Genomic DNA, 24,427 nt, shown 5'->3' on the forward strand with positions numbered 1-24,427 from the left:
TACACGAGGGCTGCCTATATCAGAGATGGGGAAGCTTCACCTGGCACCTTCCCCCTGGAGATGGGGAGGAGCCGAGATGGGGAAGCTTCACCTGGCAACTTTTCGTTCCAGAGGCACTGCAACAGCTGGGCATGGGCCCCCTGAGGCTGGACACTTTGGCATCACCAAGATCCTGCGCCATCCTACAAGAGCGATTCTACTGAGATAGATGCCGGCGAGACGTTCAGCAATGCTACCAGAGCTGCCCCACCTGCAACACGAAGAAGGGTGGGAAGGGCTGGACAGACCCTGGTACAGGGTGGAGGCACCCATGGAAAGAGTGGGCATGGGCACGCCACCTACCCCTGGTCCTCATGGCCTACCGGTCCGCAACCCAGGAGTCCACCGGCTACACCCCCGCTGCCTTGTCTTAGCAGACGCCCGGGCTTGCGCGAGCAAGGGTCCCCGGGGAGAGACTATGCCTACACACTGCAGGAGAGGATGGAAGCTACTCACCAACTGGCTAGGGAGCACATGGCCTCTAGAGGGGAAAGGCAGAAGAGAGCCTACGACACCCGGTCCAGCCGATGAGAGTACCAACCAGGAGAAAATGTGTATCTATACAACCCACAGCGGAGGAAAGGACGATCACCAAAGCTGGACAGTGACTGGGAGGGACCCGGCCTGGTCCTGAAGAGGATCACAGAAGTGACCTACTGAGTGTGGCTGCAAACCCGCTCTCAGATTGTGGTCCTTCACCAGGATCACCTAGCACCCTTCATGGAACCAGACAGCAACCCTCAGGGAGGGATCAGGGACACTGCTGGTATAGTACTGCCCTCCTTGGGTACCGGGGAAGAGCAGCCACCGGAACGCCTTGAGTCAGGGCAGGGACACCACAGGTGCTGTGCCCGACAACATGGGGGGCATTGGAACTACCCAGAGCCGGAGCCGCCCCCCTTGGGTGACGACGATCCCCTTGCCCCCAGAACTGGACTGGCCCTGGACGAAAGGGCACGGGGCGAGAGGGCTACCTGGAGAAGGCAGCCTCCGCGGTGGATGGACCCTTCCGCCTGGGATATGGGCTAGGCCAATGGGATGTTGGAGTTTTTAGAGGAGGGGCTAGTGTAGCGAACTAGGTTTGCTAGCTAGCCAGGACGGCTAGCGGACTGCACCGTAGCTAACAAACATATCCCAGCAAGCAGTTTGGCCAATGTTCCGGGCCAGAAATATTAGACTAAAAAAGCACTGTTACGAACCTTATATTTTGTTAAAAGATGTGGTACCAGAAATGGTATCGTCTAAGGCAGGCATTCCCAAACTGTGAGGCGGGCCTCCCCTGGGGGGCCCCAAAGAAATTCAGGGGAGGCGCGGAGGGATGGTTAGAAAAAAAAAGAAGGAAATACATGTTTTTTTTTTTTTTTTAAATGTCTATGGTTTTTATGAATGAAAGGTGATTTTAAAAGTCAGAAGATCGGAATAAATAATGGGAGAGATGTATACTAAATTTGTGGATAGTGCAGAGAGAGCCTCCCCCCGCAGGCATGAATGTATTGTGCGAAAACGTCATAATGTTAACTAGCAGCAGGTGCCACCGAGCTAACTTGGCTGTCTAATGTTATGGGCTAGCTAACGCTGCCTTGCATAATGGAGAAATTAGGGGGGTTGGGGGGGGCGCGGGTGTGTCATTGTTTTCAGAGGGGAGGCCCACATTGATGGAGTTTGGGAACCCATGGTCTAAGGAAACAGTTGTTAGCTAGTTTGATGAAGCAAACATGACTGAACATAATTTGCCATTTGCTGTGAGAGCGGTTGGGGGGAGAAAAAAAAGAGTTTGACACATTGCGGTACATGTCCTCAAAGCTAAGTCAAGCGTATGCCTATAAGCTGTGATGCCAACATGACCTGGAGTGCACAGCTCAGCTCAACTCCCAACTGAAATTACATGTACAGTAACCGCTACATTAGTGTAACTTCCTTTTTCAGTACAGCGGCCGTCAAACAAAAAGTACACCATTGTTTCTTAATGTCTTAATTTATAAGGAATCTTAAAGGAGTAGTAAAGGGAAAAATCATGTTTAGCCCTGATTAAGGTTACTTATGATCATATACAATGGTTCAGATCAAAAACTTGACAAAACTAGCAGCTGTAGCTCAGTTGGTAGAGCGGGTCGTTCAGTGATCGAAGGTTCAGTGGTTCGAATCCCAGCTCCAACTGTCCACATGTCGAAGTGTCCTTGAGCAAGACACCTAACCCCAAATTGCTCCCAATGAGCAGGTTAGCACCTTGCATGGCAGCTACCGCCATTGGTGTGTGAATGCCGCTAAGGTGGAAAACTGCTATATAAGTGCAGTCCATTTACCATTTTACCATTTTGAGAAAGTCTGATAATTGCTCTACCACCATTTTGGTCATACAATGGATGTGGGTGGGCACCGTGAAAAATCATAAAAAAAACATGTTAAACTCTCAATTTCAAAGACAAGAAACTCACCGAGGTGATAGTTGGCGTTCTGACATATAATTCGCCATAAAGTAAGATTGTAGTTCATCTGGAAAGGCTTTTTTAAATATTTAGCATAGAACTATTTAGTCGCAGCACATACGTGTGTAAACTTCTGCAAACTAGGTAGCCTAGCAACATAAACAATAACAATAGCTACCGTAAGTAGTTCCGCTTCCTGAATCCCCTCTGCGGATTGATCTACACATCTACAACGGTCTCGTCAATAGATTTCATAAAATGATCAATAAAACCCTAAAGGATTCATACTTTGCTGCGAATTTGATGTCAGAACACCAACGGACACCAATTACCCCCTCTGTGAGCTTCTTCTCTTTGAAATCGAGAGTTTAACATGTTTTTGAATGATTTTTCAAGGTGCCCACCCACATCCATTGTATGACCTAAACGGCGGTAGAGCAATTATCAACTTTCTCAAAAGTGCTAGTTTTGTGAACTTTTTGATCTGAACCATATAATATATATATATATGTATAAATATAAATGTATATGATCATAAATGTATATGATCATAAGTAACCTTAAAACAGGGCTAAACATGATTTTTCCCTTTACTACTCCTTTGTTAGTATTTTTCTGTTAAATTAAAAATACTATGATAATTTTTATTTTTATTAATTAATAAACTATGGGCACCAGTGGAGGGGTACTCACACTTTTGGGGTGGGCCAGGCCCCCTAAGGTCCGCCCATAGCGATGGCCATCCTACTAAATAATATATATTGTATTGTTGAGGGGAGGTGGTGTGGGGTAGCCTGATATCAGACAGAATGTCAGCTTGTTACACTCCATTGAAATGTTCAAGCACATTGAAAGAATGGTAGAGTGGGTGTATTTGGGGGGGTCTTTCAGGATTTTTCAAAATATGTCAGGAGTCCAGAGCTCAAAAAAGGTTGAGAACCACTGATGCAGGGCATGCGGGTGGTAAATAAATTCACATGAACATAGCACTGGTGTGACCGAGAATCTATATTTGAATAAACAAAAACAAAACAAATAAGTATAGCATCTTTTTTTTCAAGATGCAGATTAGACAAAGACACAATTGTGGATGCATCATGTTCAATGTTAAATAATAGTTTCCTTACTTTGGCTTGAAATCAGTTTGATTGACATGACAGGACAGTAAAGTAATTAAAATGGACACAGCACTTGTCTGAGAGAGAATCTCCATTTTAAATCCGTTCAGTTTCAGTTTTAACACCAGCAGCGCCTCTTTAGTCTCCTAATAAGACTTACAGGAGAAATGTATCATGTAAACATGCACCAAAAGAACACACATACGCACACACAATAATAAATGAATGCACCCTACAAAATACCTACTGATACATACATAAACCCTGCTTACACATGACACTCCCTGCTGTATCGGTTTAGTCTATATGCTGAAGGATGACACAAAGAAATGGCTTCTCCCAAAATGTACCACATTGTGTAGGCAGGCAGTAGGCTGTAAGATGAGTACCTGAGCAATTGCAAGATTAGGCCAAGACGCTAAACTGTGTATGCATCTTGTTCAGTGTTCAATAATACAACCACCTTGAAATGAGTTTAATTGAAAAGATAAAAAAGCATAGCAGTCCTCTAGGCAAACTATGTTTCTCTTAACAGTAATAACTACAGTAGTACATGAGTCATTTTCACTTTCCATAGCCTTGGTCTGAGTTGTAAACAACAGTATTGTCCATACTCTCTCTGCTTCCATCCTGTACCGCAGTTCACTGGAGCTGTTCCGCCATCGTCATGTCAACAGCAAATCAGACTCGCTGTCGCACCGCTGCTCCTTTTTCACTCCAATTGCTGCCTGTCATCCCGCTGTTTCCCGGCAACAGAGCAGAAAACTCTGGAAACGACAATTTGAATATTACTGGAGCAGACTAACAGAATGTCTACAGGTGTGAATTTTACAGGATTCTGGCCATGGATGGAGATGCTGGATTTATACAACATGCTCTACAACTTATTGCAACTGAACTTTACCTGTTTCCACCCCCTCCCCTTCCGACTCACCCTCCATTTCAGTAGTGATTCCCTGACTCTGCTCTGGCTTCAGGGACGCTGGGCTGGGAATGGCAGCCTCACTGCTGGGACTGGCAGCCTCGCTGCTGGGACTGGCAGCTCCAGGGTTAGCTTTAGCATTTGAGTTAGGGTTGCCATTGGGCTTAGCATTAGCTTTGGTGGCATCATTAGTGTTGGTCATCTTCCCATCAACGGCGTCAGTCTTCACCAGACATAGTGTCTGTAGCAGTCCCATTGAGTCAAAGTCCTCCCCGTCACGCACACCCCGCTTCCTGAGCAACTCCAGGACCTGCAACAGTTATAGAATTATACTTGAAACATAATCATACACTAACACGCAGGCACACACACACACATTAACACACACCTTAATGTACTTGTAGGACTTGAGTTCGCTGAGGTTCTCCTCCAGGAAAAGCAGATAGAGGGCGAGGTCGTCCCATTGGCCCTCCGGCGTGGGCAGAACGCTCACGGTGGGCAGGGATTGGTAGGGTTCCAGGAAGTGGGCAAATCCTTGGCAGAGGAGAGGGCGGACCCCAGCATATATCACCATGGGAACCAGTGCAATAAACAACAGCAGGTTGACGAAGCTGAAATAAAAGTCAGAATATACAAGTGAGTACACGTTTGAGCAATACTGACGATTACAAAACTGAATACAGAGGTTTAACTAAATGCTTAGAGTTTTAATTAAATGTGAGTCATTTTTGACATACCTTAACAATGAGAACACTCCCACAGCGATGAGCTTACACTGGACCTGTTCTGGAATGGAGAAGTCTGAGGAGAGCAGGCCAGAGCGCAGCAAGCAGCCAAACTCATCTGTGACGGAGGCCAGACGCAGGTAGTAGCCCAGGTAGACACAGGCACACAGCAGGGTGAGCAGAGTCAGGCCGCGACACAACAGGTAGCGCCACAGTAATACCCGGGAGAAGCGCTTAGTCATCAGGTACTTCTCCACCAGCGGGTACATGAAACAACCCTCTGTCGGGTCACTGAAGGGAATGAAGGAGAAAAAAAATGAGTAGAGAAAGAAAGAGAAATTATGTCTGTATTTTCTGAACCACTTCCCTTCGAAAAGCATTGTGTTAACGCGCTCAGTTTAATAATAGCTAATAACACCCTCAATTTTTTATTTTAACCTTTATTTAATAAGGTTAGTAGATTCAAAATAAAATGTTCAAGATAAACAGGGAAGAGAAAATCAACATAAAAGCACTTCAAAGAGAAAAAAGGCGACATTAAAGGTGGGATAGGTAGTTTGCTTTTTGCTTTATTTGGTAAAATTGGCATAATGGCATGACAAACTACCTACCCCACCTTTAATGGGAAACTTGTCAGGTTGGCAAAGTGCATTTACAGCTTCCCATTTTGTTTTCCTCCATAACTTGTCTCCTCGCTTAAATGTAATTTAGCAAAATTAGGTCTTTTAACTTCATATCTTTATGCAGCTTGTTTCCATGGGGAAGGAACAGAACGGCTGTTTACACTAGTTACCTGTCCGCCGTGAGGACCCCTGAGGCGGCCATGCGCTTGGCCAGAGTGACGGCCCGGTTGTAGCAGCGGTCCAGTTCCTCCATGATGAAGCTCAGGTCTGACTGGAGCCGAGGAGCCGCAGAGAAGCGCCAGAACAGAGCCGGGGTGTACATCATCACCGCAACCAGCAACAAGATGTAGGGGAAGAACTGAAGAAGAGTGAGAGCGAGAGATAGAGGGGAGGTGAAGAGAGGGAGGGGGAAGAAAGAGGCAATGCAGAAGAGGAGTGAGCTTGTTTTTGTTTTAAGTCAGATTTATGTCCTCAAACCAGACATGCATCCCAGTCTGATTTGAGGACATATTACATACGTGGAATCTGACAAAGGTTCTGTGGGCCTGTCATGCTAGGGCTGTAATAATTGCAAAGACTACAGCAGGCCTATTCTTGCTACTGATGTGTTTTTTTACACTTCAACAAAGGCCAATAATTTGAGTGAGTGAGTGAGTGAGTGAGTGAGAGAGAGAGAGAGAGAGAGAGAGAGAGAGAGAGAGAGAGAGAGAGAGAGAGAGAGAGAGAGAGAGAGAGAGCGAGCGAGAGAGCGCTATAACCTGAGCAGAGAGGAGGGTTGAGTCTCAGCATTCTCCCAGACTTGAGCCTCTGGTTTAGTCTAGTTTCTTGCTAGCTATGTTAGTTAGCTATCTTGCTTCTAGAAGCCATCATACACAACAGCCACTGTCTGAAACTGCAGCCGTTCTGAAATGCTACACCGTAGTGCTCCATCTAAAAATGTTTTTAAAATAATTATCTATATATTTTTGGTGGGGAAAATGCATAATCGCTGTTCAAAAAAATAACCGTGATTACTTTCTAAAATCGCTGTTTGACAATTATGCAATAATTGTTATATGGTAAATGGTAAATGGACTGCACTTATATCCAAAGCGCTTTACAATGGCCTCTCATTCACCCATTCACACACCAATGGCGGCAGCTGCCATGCAAGGTGCTAACCTGCTCATTGGGAGCAATTTGGGGTTCAGTGTCTTGCCCAAGGACACTTCGACATGTGGACAGGAGGAGGCGGGATATATGCCTATGTCATCTAGCTTGTGGTTAGATAGGGTACAGATATGGCTTGTGTAGAAGGCTAGTTCCCATAAATGCAGAGACCGGTCAAACCCCAACCATAACCTAACCTTAACCCAACCCTATCCAAGCTTTACCTTAACCCTTACCTAAACTTAACCCTAACCCTAAATGGCCTCTGCGTTTATGGGAACTAGCCTATACCGTACTTCTACACTGGCCGTGACTGTACCCCTTCTAGGCACGACCATATATTTCATAGTTTGCACCCTTTTCCCACCAAATCTAAACACACTGAAAGCAGAACTGTGTTTATCTTACCTTGTGCAACCATAAGGGAAGTGTGTGCGTATGTACTGCAGCCCAGCAATATGAATCAACATACACTGCCTGACGCCAGGAAAAGTTGCTGGGAGAAAAACAGCTGATCTGAGTACCTGGAAGATATAATTGCATCGATGCAAGGTAGGATGTAGACGATGTTGGTGATCAGATCACATGACATGTAAATAATCTCTGCATACAATCACAGATGACTCGTCGTGTAAACACCGACACGATCATCTCATCTAAAAATGTCACTCACCTACAGAGACCTCCTGCGCGAAGGCTAGAGAAATTAGAAGCAGGGGAAGCCCCACAGCCACGCAGGTCACCATCTTATCTAAGGCCAGCTCCGTGCGCAGGGTGCGATACCTTGCCTGGGTCGGCTCTTTCAGAAGAAAATCACTAAACATATACTCAGAGGCGACGTGCGCGATTGCCATATTAGATTGTTTTTCTTCTCTTTTAAAGTTCAAACAGTAGCTCTTGAACGTCTTTTTCGTAGCTCGAATAGGCTAAGATAGAAACTGAAAGATAAGGTAAAGCTAGACTATTCTGAACGCGCCATTGAAGTGAAATGGCCAATCTAAAAAGCATTCCAACTAACGTTTGCTAGCATCTGAATTAGAAGCGTAGAATATGCACAGATCACTGTTTACAGACAGTTTTCCTTTACACGCGCAGCACAACTAGGTGGAGAGTAGGCTACGAACAACAATAAGAAAGCGCTGCTGCCTCGCGACTTGAATGTGGTTTTTAGTTGTCTGTTTTCCGGCGGGGAAGATGTGCGTGCTGCTGTGTGGGCTCCAAACTTTTTCTCAATCCTTCCCGTTCCCCTTTCCCTTGCTTTCTTTTTCTGGAGTCAATACATTTTACTGTAAATGTGTGAACAATTGTTTATTTAATTGTATACTAATTCGGTGTACTACATTTCAATATGGAAATATTACGGATAGTGGTTCTGTTTTATATGAAAACTATCCAATTATTTGCAGTTTATGCAATTACGGTCAACGTTTGAATCATTTCAGCTGAGCTGGAAAGCTGGCAACTGAAAGAAAGCATCTGGCAAACTTGTATGCGGAAGGAAAAGAACCAGACCACGTTACAACATAGGCTATTGGGAATTTATAGAGCTTCCTTGGTGTGATGTAGGACGGCCCGGGCGTATTAAACGATGTGCTTAACCGCATACCTTTTTGTCGTACACGCCCCCCTCCGTCAAGTATGCTATCCAATCAGAAGTCGCGCTTTCACCGGCACGCGGCGCATCAGCGAGTGCGTTTCTCGTGGATTGTACCGGGGGTTGGCTGTAGTGGGATTGTCATAATTAAATGAAAATGTTATCAAATTATTGAGAGCACGTAAACTATTACATCATGCATAGTACACACTCGGTCTAAAATATAAGTAGTGAACGGTGTTGATGTGTTGTAGCTATATTTAAAACGCACGTTACTATCGCTGAGCTTAGCTACAAGATTTAGATGCCATACTTAATATTTTGTAATGTGTGGTTCTAAACAAAAAACGACCATAAAGAGAATAACCTCTTGTTCTACACGCGTGGGCTACCTGTGGTCAAAGCCCCCTCCAGCAACCCCATGATGTGATGCTGGCGCGCTGAATTCTGGGCACTTCTCCTCTCTTGGTCCTCCCAACTTGGTTCATTCTCATCTCATCCTACCTTCTCCCCGTCTGGAAAAATGGCTGCTTCGGAAGCAGCGAAGGGCTCCAGCTCCGGTCTTTGCCCGAGTTTTGCGGTGGTCTGCTCTTTCTTAGAGCGATATGGACCAGCCTTGGACCTCCCGGAGTTGACTTTCCCGCAGATGGAGAGGTATCTTCGGGAGACATCGACAGGTAAAGGGGGGAAGTGGCAGAAAAACCTGCGACGTGTGAGAGGAAGAAGAGGGTCTTTCGCTACCACCACAACACCAGCATCATCATCATCATCATCACTGAGTAACGTTATAATGCCAGTGCAGTGGGTGGTCAGAATATTAGGAGCTAGTTACTAGCTTGTCGTAGAAAGGGTGTTTGATTCACAGTAATGAGGCTCAATGTTGATATGGCTTCCTAGCCAACTAAATGTCGTAATTGCCAGTTGATGTGGTGGTGTAACGTTAGCTAGCTAGCCAGCTAGTTAACATTAGCATGCCATGTACTGCTGTATGACCACATACTATGTTGTCAGGTGTAATTTCTCACCATCCCGCAATTGGGCATATGGAGAATAAGACAAATTAATATAACAAAGGGGGTAGCACAGTACTATGTAGGGCATGTGGTCATTCATTTTCAGTTGTCAACAGTCAGAAAAACACTTGGATGCTATTTTAGCATAGCTGAGTTTCTGTCAACTACGCACATGCGCAATGTGTGCTTTATATCAGCTAGCCAGCTAACGCTAGCTAGCACTAACTAACATGGCAATTGTCTTTGCGAGCTACTCATTTCACACAACCAGAGATATTGTTTCAATCGTGTTCAGATTAGAGACCGCTTTATTGTCTTCAATATGTGACAGAGTTAGCTGGATAACGACTATCAAGCATTGTGCGGCGTAGCTAATTTAGCTAGGTAGCTAACGGCTATGTCTAGCTAGCTCACGAGCCTGGCTTTGGCCTCACTGATTCTCTTGCGCGTCACTTGGCACTTGAGAACTTGCTGTTTTACATTTTCAAAATGGACAATATGTGTTCTGGCCCCAGAATTGTCTACACCCTGTTAGCACGTACATAATAACGTTAAAATACTGGAGTTTGTAATAAAGTTATTGATTAAAAATCAGAAGCATTAATTAATGCATTACTCACTTTGTTAGATCTTTACATAAACCGCTCTATTGTGTGTGTGTGTTTTTTTTTAACAACTATTCCGAGTGAGTCTGACCTGGCAAACGGTGCTGTTCTGCACTGCTGATCAAACTGTATTTTTTCGTGTGTTCCAGTTCCCAAGCCCCTGGTGGAGCTTCACGTGAAGCTACTGAGAAAGTTGGGGAAGTCTGTGACAGCTGACAGGTGGGAGAAGTACCTGGCCAAGGTAAGTGTGTGTGCATGCGGGTATATGTGTGAGATGGTTAGTATGTCTTCTTGCTATGTTTACTTCCTCCATGTATTTATCTTCTAGGTATGCCAAGACCTTAATAGCACCTGGGCATGGGAACTAGAAGAGAAGGGTTACCAGGAGATGACCATGGAGTGCAAGTCCAGCATCCTCAAAGTACGACCCCCAGTCTGTCTGTCAATTGTAAACATCATTTCTCTTCACACATTGTCCCACCACTACATTGCCTGTGAAATTGTATAATATATGTTATCCTCTCTCCTTTTCTCTTTCTCTCTCTCACTCTCTCTATCTCTATCTCTATCAATCCTCACCTCTGACCTCAGTATCTGTGCGAGTGTCAGTTTGACGACAACCTCAAGTTCAAAGCGGCCATAAACGAGGAGGAGCCCGAGCGCATGCGCCTGCAGCCGATAGGCCGCGACCGGCAGGGCCTGATGTACTGGCTGCAGCTGGACCAGGAGCAGAACGTCAGGCTCTACACCGAGGAACAGGACGACACAGAGGGATCCACCTGGAGATGCATCGTCAGGTAATTCAGAGGATGGGACTCCATCTCAGATAGTACAAAGTCCCCTTGTGTCCTTCCCTTCATCTGCATTGATCTGTATATATTAGGTTGTAAAGGTCACTCAGTTTGAGGAATGTATATTCTTTATAGTTTTGGGCCCCCTAGAACCTAGGTTGCATTCCAATTGTTGATATTTTTCCTTGCCTTATTTTTTAAAAGTCACAAATTTCAAGGAAAGTATCCAGATGACGGCAGCTGAGCTGCCTTGATGAAAGGAGGTGACAGATGAAGCTCCTTTCCTTCCTTATATATAACAAATTGAAAACACCCTTTATATGGCTGACCGCCCCTTCCGGGCCGTCAAATCACTTCCCAATTGGAACAGCAGCCCTTATCTAGTGAGGTAGTAATCTAACATGATCTGTGTGTTTACAGCTCATCAAAGACTTCTCTGTTCTCTGTTTGTGGTTGTGTGTTTGGCTCCCCAGGACCAGGAACGACTTGGCTGAGGCTCTGGAGCTTCTCAAGTCACAAGTGGACTTGGGCAAGACGGAGAGAGAGAAACAGGGAGGGTCTGCCAGCGCCAGCCCCAACCCTCTGGAAAAGGAGAGGAAGGACAGGGACGAGGGTAAGAGGAGGGGAGAGGTTGTGGACGAGATGGATGGATGTATGGATACATGGTTGGATTCTACTAGATGGATATGCCCAGCTCATGCTTTATAACACCTTTGCAATAATGCCTCTCCAATTTTTAAAGGTGAGACTGAAGACAAGGACAAGGCGCCCAGTGGCGGCATTAAGGACGAGGATGCGGAGAGGGGTGAGATGAGAGCCAGTCCCTGCCCTGAGCCCACCAGGACCACGGAGGAGACCCGGAAAACCCACAACAAAGCCGCTGCTTCGGTGAGGGCCGACGGAATGATAAAGGCGGACACGGAGGTGTCTGTGAAGCTGGATCAGGCGGACGCGGCGGTGAAAGAAGAGAAGGCGGAGAGCGATCACAAAGCGGAAGATGGGTGGGAGGGGTCACCACTGGTCATCGACAACCGCGTGAGCACCATCACCGCCATCGTCAAAGGGGAGCCTGAAACCCAGAGCAACGCTGTCTCTGTCGTCATGATGCCCGGCTCAGCCGCGACACATGAAGTCGTGCCTGCCAAGGGGACGGAGAACAGGAAGGGGGAGGAAGTGGACAGAGCCCTGAAGAGCAACCAGCAGGCCAAGATCCCGCTGAAGAAGAGAGAACTCTTCGGCAACCGGTACCACAGCAACAATCACAACAACAACAACAGCAGCAGCAGCAACAACAACAACAACAGCAGCAGCAGTATTATTGTCCGTAACCCTTCAGTGGTGCAAACCAAGGAGCCCCAGGGGAGAGAGGAACATCTGTTACAGTCTGAGGAAGGCAGGCAATTAGTTGTCTCGGCTGTCTCAGAACCGGAGGAGACGGCAGCGAGGCGCGAACTGACGAACGGGAGAACGCTGGTCTCGCACCCGGACAGCCCGAACGGGGTAGCAGGGGTCATGAGTCAGATAGGGGTGATAGGTCACGTAGGGGTGATCCGCAGTCCGTCCGAACGACTCAGACCAGCCCAAGAGCTCGAAGGAGGAGGAGGAGGGAGGAACGGACCAAATCCGGACAAAACAAGAGCCGGGACCGCTGTAGTGGGTGGGGAGGGAGGCCCGGCTGGAGCTCCAGAGAAGGTTCAGGAGAGGGAGGCGAGCAGGCAGTCTGTGCTGGTGAGGAAGGGTCCTGCCGAGGCCGGGGCCCCGGCCCCCGGAGTTGGGGAGACCCGGACGACCGGGAGCTCACTGTTGTCCAGAGAGAGCGAGCAAGTCCCATCCCTGGAGCCCGAGCGGCGGGATGGCGGGGACGGAGGAGACACGCCCCAGTCTGTCCGCCCGCTGGCGGGGAGTGACTCTGTGAAGGAGGAGAGAAAAGCACTGGATGCCGCGCTGGGAAAGAAAGAAGACAACTGGAAAGAGGGGGAAATGAAGAAGGATGAAAAGAGCGGGGGAAGTAGAGAGAGATCTGCGTCCTCTGTACCAGTGGAGGGACACGAAGTGAAGTGTAGCTCAGACAAAAACAAAGAGACAGGTCCAGAGACCAAACATGTTCCGCCTGTAGGAGAACAGGAGAACCGGGGGGAAGTGCTCAGCGGAGAACCTGAAGCCCAGGCTGGAGTGAGGGGAGCAGGGCAGGGGGCCGAGGAGAGGCAGGGGCCCCTGAAGGCCTCGTCAGAGCTCCAGAAAGAAGGGATCAGGCTCAAAATTAAGATCCCTCCACAACAGAGGAGTGCTAAGAGGGAGAGAGAGAAGGAGAGAGAGGAGGAGAGAGAGAAGGAGAGAGAGGAGGAGAGAGAGAAGGAGAGAGAGGAGGAAAGAGAGAAGGAGAGAGAGGAGGAGAGAGAGGAGGAAAGAGAGAAGGAGAGAGAGGAGGAGGCACAGGGCGACAGGCGGTCGCTGAGGAGATCAGCTAGGATCTGCAGGTACAGTGTGTTACTAACCTATTGGTACTCTCGTCCACTTACACACGCACACACACACACACAAGCATTAAATCTCTCAGGACATCAGTGAGTAAGATGGTCTTCTGATATCTGTAGGCCCAGCCCAAAGCTGGTGGAGAGTCAGGACAAGAAACACGACAAGAAGCAGGAAGGAGCGGGAGATGAGGAAGAGGAGGACGAAGAGGAGCAGAAATTAACTGTAAAGAAAGACAAGAAAGCTGAGCCCGATGGACAGACCAGGACTCCAAAGGTAACCTAATCAATCTCTCTGTCTCTCTCACCTTGATACAACGCTGCAACATGTATTTATGTCTGTGTTTCTTTGTTTGAATTTCCAGGGTAGACGGAGACATCGACGCCCTCGCTGGTCCAACCCTCGCTCTAAGAGACGCAAACTGAATGAGGGAGGGGTAGAAGGGGAGGAGGAAAAAGGAAGAGAGGAGGGGAAGGGGAAGGAAGAGAGTGAAGATGGGAGTGACTCAGATGCCTCTAGCCAATCAGAAGACACGCCCAACGAGGACCCCTGCAGTCACTGTGGTCTCCCCAACCATCCCGAACTGGTGAGTTGTGTGTTTGTGTTTATAAAGTGTGAGTAAATAAAAGTTTGTCTGTGTATGCATGCTTACCTGAGTGTGTGTGTGTGTGTGTGTGTGTGTGTGTGTGTGTGTGTGTGTGTCATATATCTTCACAGATCCTGCTGTGTGACTCCTGTGACAGTGGCTACCACACCGCCTGTCTGCGACCACCCCTAATGATCATACCAGACGGAGAGTGGTTCTGCCCACCTTGCCAGCACGTACGTGTTCTACGTATGTATCCATACACACCGGTGTTTTGTGACTCGTACTGTGTGATCATTTTCTCTTCTCCCTGGCTCCTCTGCAGAAGCTACTGTGTGAGAGACTTGAGGAGCAACTCCAGAATCTGGACAGTGCTCTGAAGAAAAGAGATAGAGCAGAGAGGAGGTATAAAACACACCAGCAAACTAGATCACACACACACACACACTCCTCATATAGTGGTATTTATACATTCTCTGTGTTCTCCTTCTGTCCCTGTAGGAGGGAACGTTTGGTGTATGTGGGGATCAGTGTTGAGAACATCATCCCTGTAAGTTTACTCACTCACTCACTCACTTGAGCATTCTGAAAACAGTGTCCTACTGACCGTACCAAAGACTCAGACCGAATTCTGCAAAAGCCTTCCAGCTGTCTGCTCTCTGAACTAGAGGTCTTCACGGGTCGGGTAAATCCGAGAGGATCCGAACCGGACACGAGACCTGTACGGGTCCGGGTCCACATTTCCACGCTTTTATTATGATCAATTGGGTTCGGGTGGATCCAATTCTATTACCTTGGGTCCCGGGTCTGTTTATCATTATGCGTAATACCAAAGAGAAACGCATGACGCGAATTCAGTGAGGCGTGACGCGAGCGGAGACACGGCAGCCACAGTAGGCTAGCTTGTGAAAAATAAGCTGAAAGAAAATGAATATAAAGAGGTCAAACCTAGCGGCAGCTTTGTGTAGCCTTATTTATTTACGGCCGTTTCATTTCCATGCTGCCACATCACAGCCTGACGAAACAGCGATTGATCCTGTTGAGATTGAGAGGATAAATCGCAATTCCATCCAACTGTGATGCAACAGCATGCAAGCCGACAGCCGTGAGAGCCTAAGCGATTAATGCTACTGCTACTTGCTACTACTGCCTGTCGGATCCGTAAAATACCCGATCCGACTGGGGTCTCTGTCCTACTCCTGCTCTCGGACAAAATTGGGTCCGGTATACATATTTTAAAAAATGATCGGATTTAGTCGGATCTCGGAACGAATGTCTCGGGTCCATCTCGGTTTCGGGTCCACATTTTAGACCCGAGAAGACCTCTAGTGAAATTGCAGGAGCTTGTCTCACCAAACGATTTTAAAGCTAGGATAAAAGTTATGGAGGAAAAATTAAATGCAGGCCTGTAAATGTTTTGACCCATAAGTGGTAACATTGCTGGAATTAATCTTGTCTGCCTTCAATGTGTAAAAAAACAACATTTTTTTATGCCTCTGCCAGGCATTATGGTTTCGGGTTGTACGTACGTACGTCCGTCCGTCCGTCCATCTGATGTTTGTTAATGCAATATCTCGGGAACGCATTGACGGAATTTCTTCCACTTTGGTACAAATGTTCATTGGCACTCAAGGATGAACTGCTTTGATCGTGGGGGTCAAAGGTGGTCAAAGTTCAAGGTCACTGTGACCTCACAAAATGTGTTTTTGGCCTGATGAACACAATATCTCAAGAAAGTCTTAACGGAATTTGTTCATATTTGGGTAAAATGTCCAGTTGGACTCAAGGATTAACTGATTACATGGGGCGGCTGTAGCTCAGTTGGTAGAGCGGGTCGTTCAGTGATCGAAGGGTCGGTGGTTCGAATCCCAGCTCTGACTGTCCACATGTCGAAGTGTCCTTGAGCAAGACACCTAACCCCAAATTGCTCCCAATGAGCAGGTTAGCACCTTGCATGGCAGCTACCGCCATTGGTGTGTGAATGTGTGTGTGAACGGGTGAATGAGAGGCGATTGTAAAGCGCTTTGAGTGCCGCTAAGGTGGAAAAGCGCTATATAAGTGCATTCCATTTACATTGTGGGGGTCAACGGTCACTGACCTCACAAAAAGTGTTTTTGGCCTGCTGAACACGATATCTCAAGATCGGCTTGACAGAATCTGTACATATTTGGCCAAAATGTCTAGTTGGACTTAATTAGATTAATTGGATTAGATTTTGGTATTCAAATGTCAAAGGTCAAGGTCACCATGACATCACAAAAGGCACTTTTGAACGCTAATGCTAGCTAGCTAATGCTAGCTAGCTAATGCTAACGCTAATGCTAATGCTAGCTAGCTAACGCTAATTCTAACACTAATGCTAGCTTTAGCTAGCTAGCATTAGTGTTAGCGTTAGCATTATAGTTAGCGTTAGCTAGCTAACATTAGCATTTGGGTTAGGTTAGGTTAGCAGTTAGTTAGGGTTAGGGTTAGTTAGGTTAACTGCAACTTGTTGGGCGGAGGCATTTAGCCGCTACGCGTTTTTTCTAGTTAATCCTTAAAGGACAATGCTCGTTTTTGACAACCTGGACCTTATTTACGACATATTATAAGACGTTTGACTCACCGAGATAGCTTTGGTGTAGTTCGGAGGCATGTAGAAGAAATTAAAAATCCAGCGCGAGCGATTCTAAAGATCATATTACAGAGGCATGTGAAAAACCACCACAGGCCTACGCTCTATGTAAGCAAAACTAGCGATTCATAAAGACAGATTGATGAAAACAGCAGAAAATTGATTTTTAGAAACTGCATTGTAAATGCCCCGACCACCGCCATTACATGGATATACTGGCTCGCGCTGGATTTTACATTTCTTCTACACACCTCCGAACTACACCAAAGTTATCTCGGTGAGTCAAACGTCTTATAATATGTCGTAAATAAGGTCCAGGTTGTCAAAAACTAGCATTGTCCTTTAATTGTTAGATGCCTAATCTGTATTAATGCAGTGTATTATGTGGTAATGTGTGTCTGTAACTTTGTGCTGTTTTTGCGTCTCCCCTGAGGGCCCAGAGGGGCTGGCGAGACATAGGGATGACAATCTCTGACTGACTGATCGTCGTCCGCACCATGGCCGTGTATTGAAGTTATTAGCCAATCGTCAGTACCATGGGCATGTATTGGTTAAAGTTTTTAGCCAATCAAATCGCATTGGGTGGGTTAAAGTTAAAAGTTTTTAGTTTGGAAGATTGGAGGCTGAAGATCAATCAAACAGTATGTAACCACCTCAATAACAATAAGAACCCTAATACAAAGGTTGTAGGGCTGTCATTAAAAGGCCGACTTTGCAACAGGAATATTGATCGCAAACACTGAAAGCAAATTACAGACAGTCCAATTAAATGTTCATGTGATTTAGTGGTAGCTGTCAGGCAACTTAATGAAATGAATGTGCAGGCCTACAGACTAATGTAGTGTATGTTTGCTATATCAAAAGCAGGCTACTATCTGAATAATTAACTACATCAGTCTGAAGGCTGCAAATTAATTTAATTAAGTTGCCTACTGTCAGCCACCACTATCTCCCCCAAAGCCACATTAACATTTAATTGGGCTCTGTCTGTAATTTGTGCTCTTCAGCACTGAAGACAGTCGCATTTGGTGACATTGGCGATGTATGGGCTGTAGGCCTAGTAAAGCCCTGTTCACATGGGACTGAGAAGCAAGGCTCTGCGTAGCTGCATTGGATTTCATGTGTGACATTTTCGGTAGCAGGGACCTTTTATATAGGCTATTGTTATCTTTTGAAATAGGAGATTTTTTGCTTTCCAACAGTGAAAAATATGTTTTGCGACTCCCAATATTGACTTGCCGTAAGGGCGTATGGATGTTGTTTTTTTTTCTTGATCTCAAATGGTGAAATGATAAATCAATAATACCATGCTTGCATATCCTTTTCCTAAATAGGTAGGCCTATGCGTTGGCTTTTTTGGAACAAAATTCTACGGAATATATTGCTTTTTAAAATTTTATTATTATTATTTATTTATTTTTAAATATCTGCACTCTGTCCAGTGTTTGACAGAACTCTCCACCATCATCATCATCTTCCTCAAGACACAAAATAATATAAATAGTAGATTTGGGGTTAATCTTGATGAGGTTAAGGATTTTGCCTATTTCTTTGCTTGCAACTTGTTTACCCCGGGGTAAGAGTAGGTGACCCTGATGTAGGGAGCACATGGAGTCGGGGTGGGGAGGGTCTCTCTTGCAAAAGAGATTCTTAATCTCAGTGAGACTAACCTGGTTAAATAAAGGTTAAATAAAAATAAATACAAAATGGCTGTTTGTTTCAGGAGGGAGATGAAGAAGAGGAAAAATCAGAGAAGAAGAAAGACACAAAAAAGAGCAAGAACCTGGGAAGGAGGTCGACCAGGACCAGGAAGAGCATCAGCTACAGGTGTGTGTGTATGCGTGTGTGCGGCGCACGCGCGTGTGTGTGTGTGTGTACACACTCGACATTGCATTGCAACACCTGATGTCATGGCAACTATATTCCAGGTTTGATGACTTTGATGACGCCATTGATGAAGCGATTGAGGAGGACGTCAGAGAGGCATATGGAGGAGGTGAGAGCTGGAAGAAGGAGGGATGAGAGAGAAGAGGAGAGATGATGTGGTTAGAGGCAAAGAAAAAGAAGAATAACCTTTGTTGAGTTCTAAACGGGTAACATAAATACCATGTATTGCTGGTGTAGGAGTAGGACAGGGCAAAGAGATGGCCAACACCCTATCAGAGGAGGAGAAGGAGAGGCGGCATCCAATCAAAGTCCAGGCCCCATCCAACAGAAACAGGAAGAGGAGGAGACTGAATGACCTGGAGAGTGACAGCACCGCCGCCGAGAGTGAGGACGAGTTCCAGCTCAGCAGCAGGTAACACACACACACACACACACACACACACACACACACACACACACACACACACACACACACACACACACACTCTTCATCTCTATTTTAAGTCTTCATTGCTTACAGTTTCAATTTAGAAGCATTCTTATCCAAGATGACTCACTAGAATCAGGAATCGGTCAACAATTTAACAAGTTAAAGGGGAACTTCACAGATTAACATTAAGCTTTGCATCATTCCGAAATGTGCAGTATTTTATAATTAATGTAGTTTTCCTTCATTCAGTGTTAAATAAATAAGTCTATGTTCACACTGCAGGCAAAATTGGCCTAGCATATTTTTTGCTCATATGTGACTCGGATCTGTATTTTCATAACCGAGTGAACAGCACAAATTACATGGAATCACTTTTCTTTTTTTTTTATTCTGATTTTGGCCACTGTGCGACCTCACTGAACAGTTATATCGGAGTTCATTCAACTTTTACGTCACTCTAGATCGACTTTTGTCACAATTCTGGGCTGGTGGGAGTCACACTTTGAATACAAACATTGAAGACAGCTGCAATGGAAGTAGTCAGTGGGGGACAGTGAGGTGTTAGACGGACCTCATAAACTCTTGGCGAATTAGCTGGCTTCCACTACACATCAACTTCTAAATGAAACCCTTAAACGCAGAATTCAGTGGCCTCCATGTTTACTTCCATACAACAGCGTGCTGCGTGTGATGTCTTTGTTGTTGTTTTTTTGCGCATGTGGGTCAGTTGACCCTGGAATCTGATATTGGCCACATTAAAAAAAAAGAAAAAAGAATGTGAACAGCCAAACAAAAAAATTTGGATCTGAACGATAAATCCGAAATTGAGCACTAAAGCTTGCAGAGGAGCTTGTGAACATAGCAGAGGATCAGAAAAGTGTGTGTTTGTGTACATGTGTGTCTTCAGTTCGGAGGAGGAGGAGTTTGCTGTGTCTGGGGGTGACGACGATGATGCAGGCAGCGGGGCGGAGCTAGGCTCTGTAGCAGGAAGTGATGCGGACAGCTCGGCAAGTGGACCCGGCTACAGGCGGGCATTGAGGCGGGTACCTAAACACAAAGCCAGCAGGACCCAGAGGAGGGGCAGGAAACGCCTACGCAGGCGCAAGAGAGGGTCCTCTGATGAGGACGAAGAGAGTGAAGAAGCTTTGGGTGAGAAAAACTAAAACAAAACATGGCGATTCAAAAGAAAATGGTCCATGTTTTGTAACCTCTCTCTCTCTTTCTCTCTCTCTCTCTCTCTCTCTCTCTCTCTGTAGACTCTGAGCGGTCCAGTGAGATGAGTGACAGCGACGGTGACGGGAAGAGACATGGTTTGAGGCGGAGCCACAGGCAGCAGGTGAATTACCGCGAGATGTCGGAATCGGAGAATTCCCAGGAGTCCACCAATAAGGATAAGGTTAAACCACGTTCATCACGCCGACGTCTCTCCAGCTCCTACAGCGAGGGTCAGTCTCAACTTTTATCCCCCCCAGCAGAAACAATGGTTTTCATGTCTTATTAAATCTTTTGCATCAGAGCTATGAGTGTGTGGCAACCTTCATCAGTTTCATATTCATTTTCGTTGGCCGGCACCTCATCACTACAGCTGTCGATACCTGACCCCCCCAGCCCTGACCCCCCCCACCCCAGCCCTGACTCCCCCCACCCCAGCCCTGACTCCCCCCACCCCAGCCCTGACTCCCCCACCCCAGCCCTGACTCCCCCCACCCCAGCCCTGACTCCCCCCACCCCAGCCCTGACTCCCCCACCCCAGCCCTGACCCCGAGTCCTCCTTTAATATTTCTGCATGTCGGCTTAAAGTCCCTCTTCTCTTTCTTCCAGAATCTGCATTTTCCAAGGAGTCTGAAGAACAGGAGGAGGAGGAGGAAGAGGAGGAAGGAGACCGGAGGAGGAGACTGAAGAGGAGAAGAGAGGAGGGGGATGTTGACAAGAACAGGAGGAAAAGGATGCTGAAGAGGAGGAGGGAGAAAGCGGAGGTTGAAGAGCAGAGAAACAGGGGGAAGAGGAGGCTAACCGAGGAGGAAGGAGGGGAGAAGAGGAGGAGGTTAAAAAGGAGCAAGAGAGAGGAGCAGGATGAGGAGAACATGGGGAGGGGAAAGAGGAGGGAGCTCTTGACTAAACAGCGGCGTAAGAGGCTGGCTCTGATGCTGAAGAAACGCAGGCCGTCCACAGAGGAGGAGGAGGATGATGAAGATGATAATGACGAATCTGAGTCCTCATCCGAAGAAGATCGACCCATCCGCAAACGACTGAACCGCATTGACTCTGATGAAGATGATGAGGAGGAGGAGGAGGAAGAGGAGGATCAGGAGACAAAAACTAAAGGGGACAAGGACTTGACAACCAGACCATCTCGTGTTGCCGGGGACGACGACGACAAAGACAGTGTTCAGGAAAAGAGGAAGGACCACAATCTTTCTCCCTCTAACGGACACAGGGCCTCCAGAGGCCCATCTAAGCCTGGGGCTGGGAGTCCAGCCATACGGAGGGACAGTGTAGGGTCAAGTGGGCAAGGCAGGCACAACGGCCCCTTGCCCTCTAAGGAGCTGGAGGATGATCTGCCTGAGGATAATGACCTGGTGAACACTGAACAGACATGATAGTCTGTAAATGAAGCTGGCTTTTTTTTTGTTTTTTTTGTTTTGATGTTTTGTTTTTTTACTTCATTGCCTTTCACCAACAACCACCTTACTGGATCTCTCACTCCTCTCATTGTAGCCAGCCACTCCTCCTCCCTCTGTAGTGGGTAGATAGAAGATTGTCCTACCCTGTGACATGATCTCACTAGATTTCAGTGGCCTGACTGATATCTGACTCTGGGCTTCTGGAAGATATAAGACAGTGGCCCCCAACCACCAGCAACCCATTGGCTACCGGGTCGGAAAGGATCAATTGCGTGCTCGCAAAGTCTGCTAAGCGTGAATCATGCCCACAACAATGGGACTTACGTGTTTTCATAATAGCCACTCATCATTTCACCATTTCACAGCACAAACGCCCACTTGCTTAGCTTTGGGGCTTACAGTAACGTAATCATTATGCCAAAATTACACCAAAAAGCATTAAACCACTGGCCAGTATACATCTAAATTCCCCCATCTCAAAGTCTCCTCACCAACTCAGTAGCTTTTGCTACCTGTGCTGTCCGCCGAAATGACTTTGGTCTGCCCTTAGGGTTCCAGCTGGTTTGAAGAAATGAAATATATTTGACTGTCTTTTGGACATTTTACCACTTAGCGGGGAGCCAGCGTGATCAGAGTGACGTCACGTCGGTCATGCAAGCAAGCGATTTACAAGTAACTTCAATGGGATATAAAAGAATGACAGAATAGATAACATGAAATATTACACACAATTTATTTTGATAATTACAAACGAGGTGCCGGATCCAATCAATAGGTCCCTTCCAAATCTCAGCACAAATTAATCCCGCCCCCCCCCCCCCCCCCCCCAGAAATTGGTCTGTAGTGCAAAAAAGGTTGGGGACCGCTGGTGTAAGAAACGTGCAGAGACTTTGTGAACCCCGCTGGGTCAGTATTTCTCAGAGCCAGACGGGGTCACTGTGGGGAGTGGTGCTGGACAAGAAGGACAACTGGGGAGCCCTGGACCAAACTCACGTACGCCAGAGTGACTGGTAGAACTTCTTCTTTCTGAGACTTCCGGTGTTGACAGTAACACTCTCCACTATTCATCCTCCTCCTCCTCATTCTACAAACACATGGCGTAAAACGCACACAGCCAGAGAATGAGCTAAATTAGTAGTCTTCTTGAACTCAGTCCTTCTCTGTACCTCATGCTGAAGAACTTGTTCATTTTGTCCCATTCTCATAGCACTTAACCCTCCATCAAGGCTAGTGGTCTGGTCTCCCCCAGGCGCACACTGCCTTGGAGTCGGTACATTATGCTGTACATACTTTGCTTGCAATGCTTTTCCCTGTAATATAATAGATGTTCTGTTCTTTTTTGTCTCCTTGGAAAAATAGTGTTATATTTTATATATATGAAGGAGAGGATGATTGCTGAAAGCTTCTTTGGATGGTTTGCATTGCTGTATAGAGCTATAGAGTTCACTGTTGGCTGCCCCTGCTTTCTTATGCATCTGGAGCATATTCAGGAGAGGACAATGTTACAAAACATTAAAACAAGCTTGATTTGCAATAGCTGCGACCATGTACAAGCTATAGAGTAGGCTATATGCATTTTCAATCCATGTGCACCAAATACGTTGAATGCCCCAATACTTCGAGGTGCCCCACCACTGTGACGTGCAGTGCAATGTCAAACATCAGTTTTGCAGTGAGGTGTTCATTACACCGAGTCAACACTTGTGTCTAATTAAACCTCTAAATCAGAACAATTGTGTGGGCTGGGCATGCATTTTATACATTCATATTTGCATGTAGTAAGAAATCAACTTTTCAATCTGGCTGAATCTTCTCCTTTTTGTGGTGCCACAATGCTTTTGTGGACAACAGCAGCATTGCACTTTTTTTGGACATGTTTGTGGAGCGATGGACTGGCCTATGGAGCTGCTGGTCACAGCTAAAAATGTTACACAGGAATAGCAAATAGTCAGCCCTAAACATCTTATCGTCCCATCTCTGGAATATGCCCCAGATTAGCATACTGGTGGGTGGTTTGTATGAAGGAGATGTGAGGCTTTATTTTGTGTTACGAACAGACTGACAGGCTTCCACTAACTATGTACAGTCAATTCACTGTTGGTTTTTAAATTCTGTTTTTACCCTGTTTGAGGTAGGACCATTTAAGTTCTCTCTTCCCTCTTGATCCCTGAAGGGGTTCCTCATGAAATAATGCGTGGTCTTTCATAGATCATTCTCAGAAACTTATGAACTTAAAAAGGATCAACTGTTTTAGGGGCCAGGTTTACGAAGTGTTTGCCTCTGCATAAGATATATGTACCTTTTATAGATAACAGATATATGGACCTTTTATACATAACAGTAAAATATCAAAGAAGGACCAAAATATTGGGATAAATATTTAAAGAGGCATTAGAATCAAAGAGGTGTGAGATATTGTTGATATATTGATGAAAAATGTTATTTTTCATTGTTTTTGTCTTTCATTCCTTTCCAAAATAGTGAAGGTGTAAACACTTGGTAAACCAGGTCCTTTGTCTGTCTGCTCACATCATTTCAGATAATCATGAAGCTGTTGTAGAGTTTAGCCCACTGTCAAAGCCAACCTCCAGGGAAAATGTGATTGTTTCAAATGTCCAGTCTGAAAAATAAAACATAAAACATGCAGTGATCATGATCCATCAATGTTGCATATATGGTAATAGTCAATGCTCTGTAACATAGTTGTTTTCTAAATGATTAAAAACCAACACCCGAGCATCTTCTCACAAATTCTTCCATCTGATTCCAGAGCAGAGCTCGTCATTCATTACCCACACCCACATGACAC

The 24,427-nt window shown here is 46.1% G+C and overlaps 2 protein-coding genes across 2 annotated transcripts; one reads left to right on the plus strand and one right to left on the minus strand.

Moving 5' to 3' along the window:
- Positions 1-861: 861 nt before the first annotated feature.
- On the minus strand, positions 862-7,856 carry LOC311307117 (pannexin-1-like; the record flags this gene model as incomplete). The annotated part of the gene is made up of 8 exons (XM_084435885.1): positions 862-981; positions 4,271-4,350; positions 4,518-4,815; positions 4,894-5,116; positions 5,243-5,521; positions 6,024-6,211; positions 7,411-7,526; positions 7,676-7,856. 8 exons carry the CDS (start codon positions 7,854-7,856, stop codon positions 862-864), a joined length of 1,485 nt encoding a protein of 494 aa, XP_084292011.1.
- Positions 7,857-9,119: 1,263 nt separating this feature from the next.
- On the plus strand, positions 9,120-24,266 carry rsf1a (remodeling and spacing factor 1a; the record flags this gene model as incomplete). Its single annotated transcript, XM_084435898.1, has 18 exons — positions 9,120-9,273; positions 10,364-10,455; positions 10,543-10,635; positions 10,806-11,011; positions 11,479-11,618; positions 11,748-13,482; positions 13,600-13,753; positions 13,842-14,063; positions 14,195-14,299; positions 14,389-14,468; positions 14,565-14,613; positions 18,401-18,504; positions 18,606-18,673; positions 18,802-18,976; positions 19,902-20,143; positions 20,251-20,439; positions 20,816-20,970; positions 21,118-24,266. The coding sequence occupies 18 exons, from the start codon at positions 9,120-9,122 to the stop codon at positions 21,592-21,594; spliced, it is 4,440 nt and encodes a 1,479-aa protein (XP_084292024.1). The 3' UTR covers positions 21,595-24,266.
- Between the last annotated feature and the right edge of the window lie 161 nt (positions 24,267-24,427).

The sequence above is a fragment of the Borostomias antarcticus genome (genome assembly GCF_949987555.1).
Source record: "Borostomias antarcticus genome assembly, chromosome: 1".
Classification (NCBI taxonomy): domain Eukaryota; kingdom Metazoa; phylum Chordata; class Actinopteri; order Stomiiformes; family Stomiidae; genus Borostomias; species Borostomias antarcticus.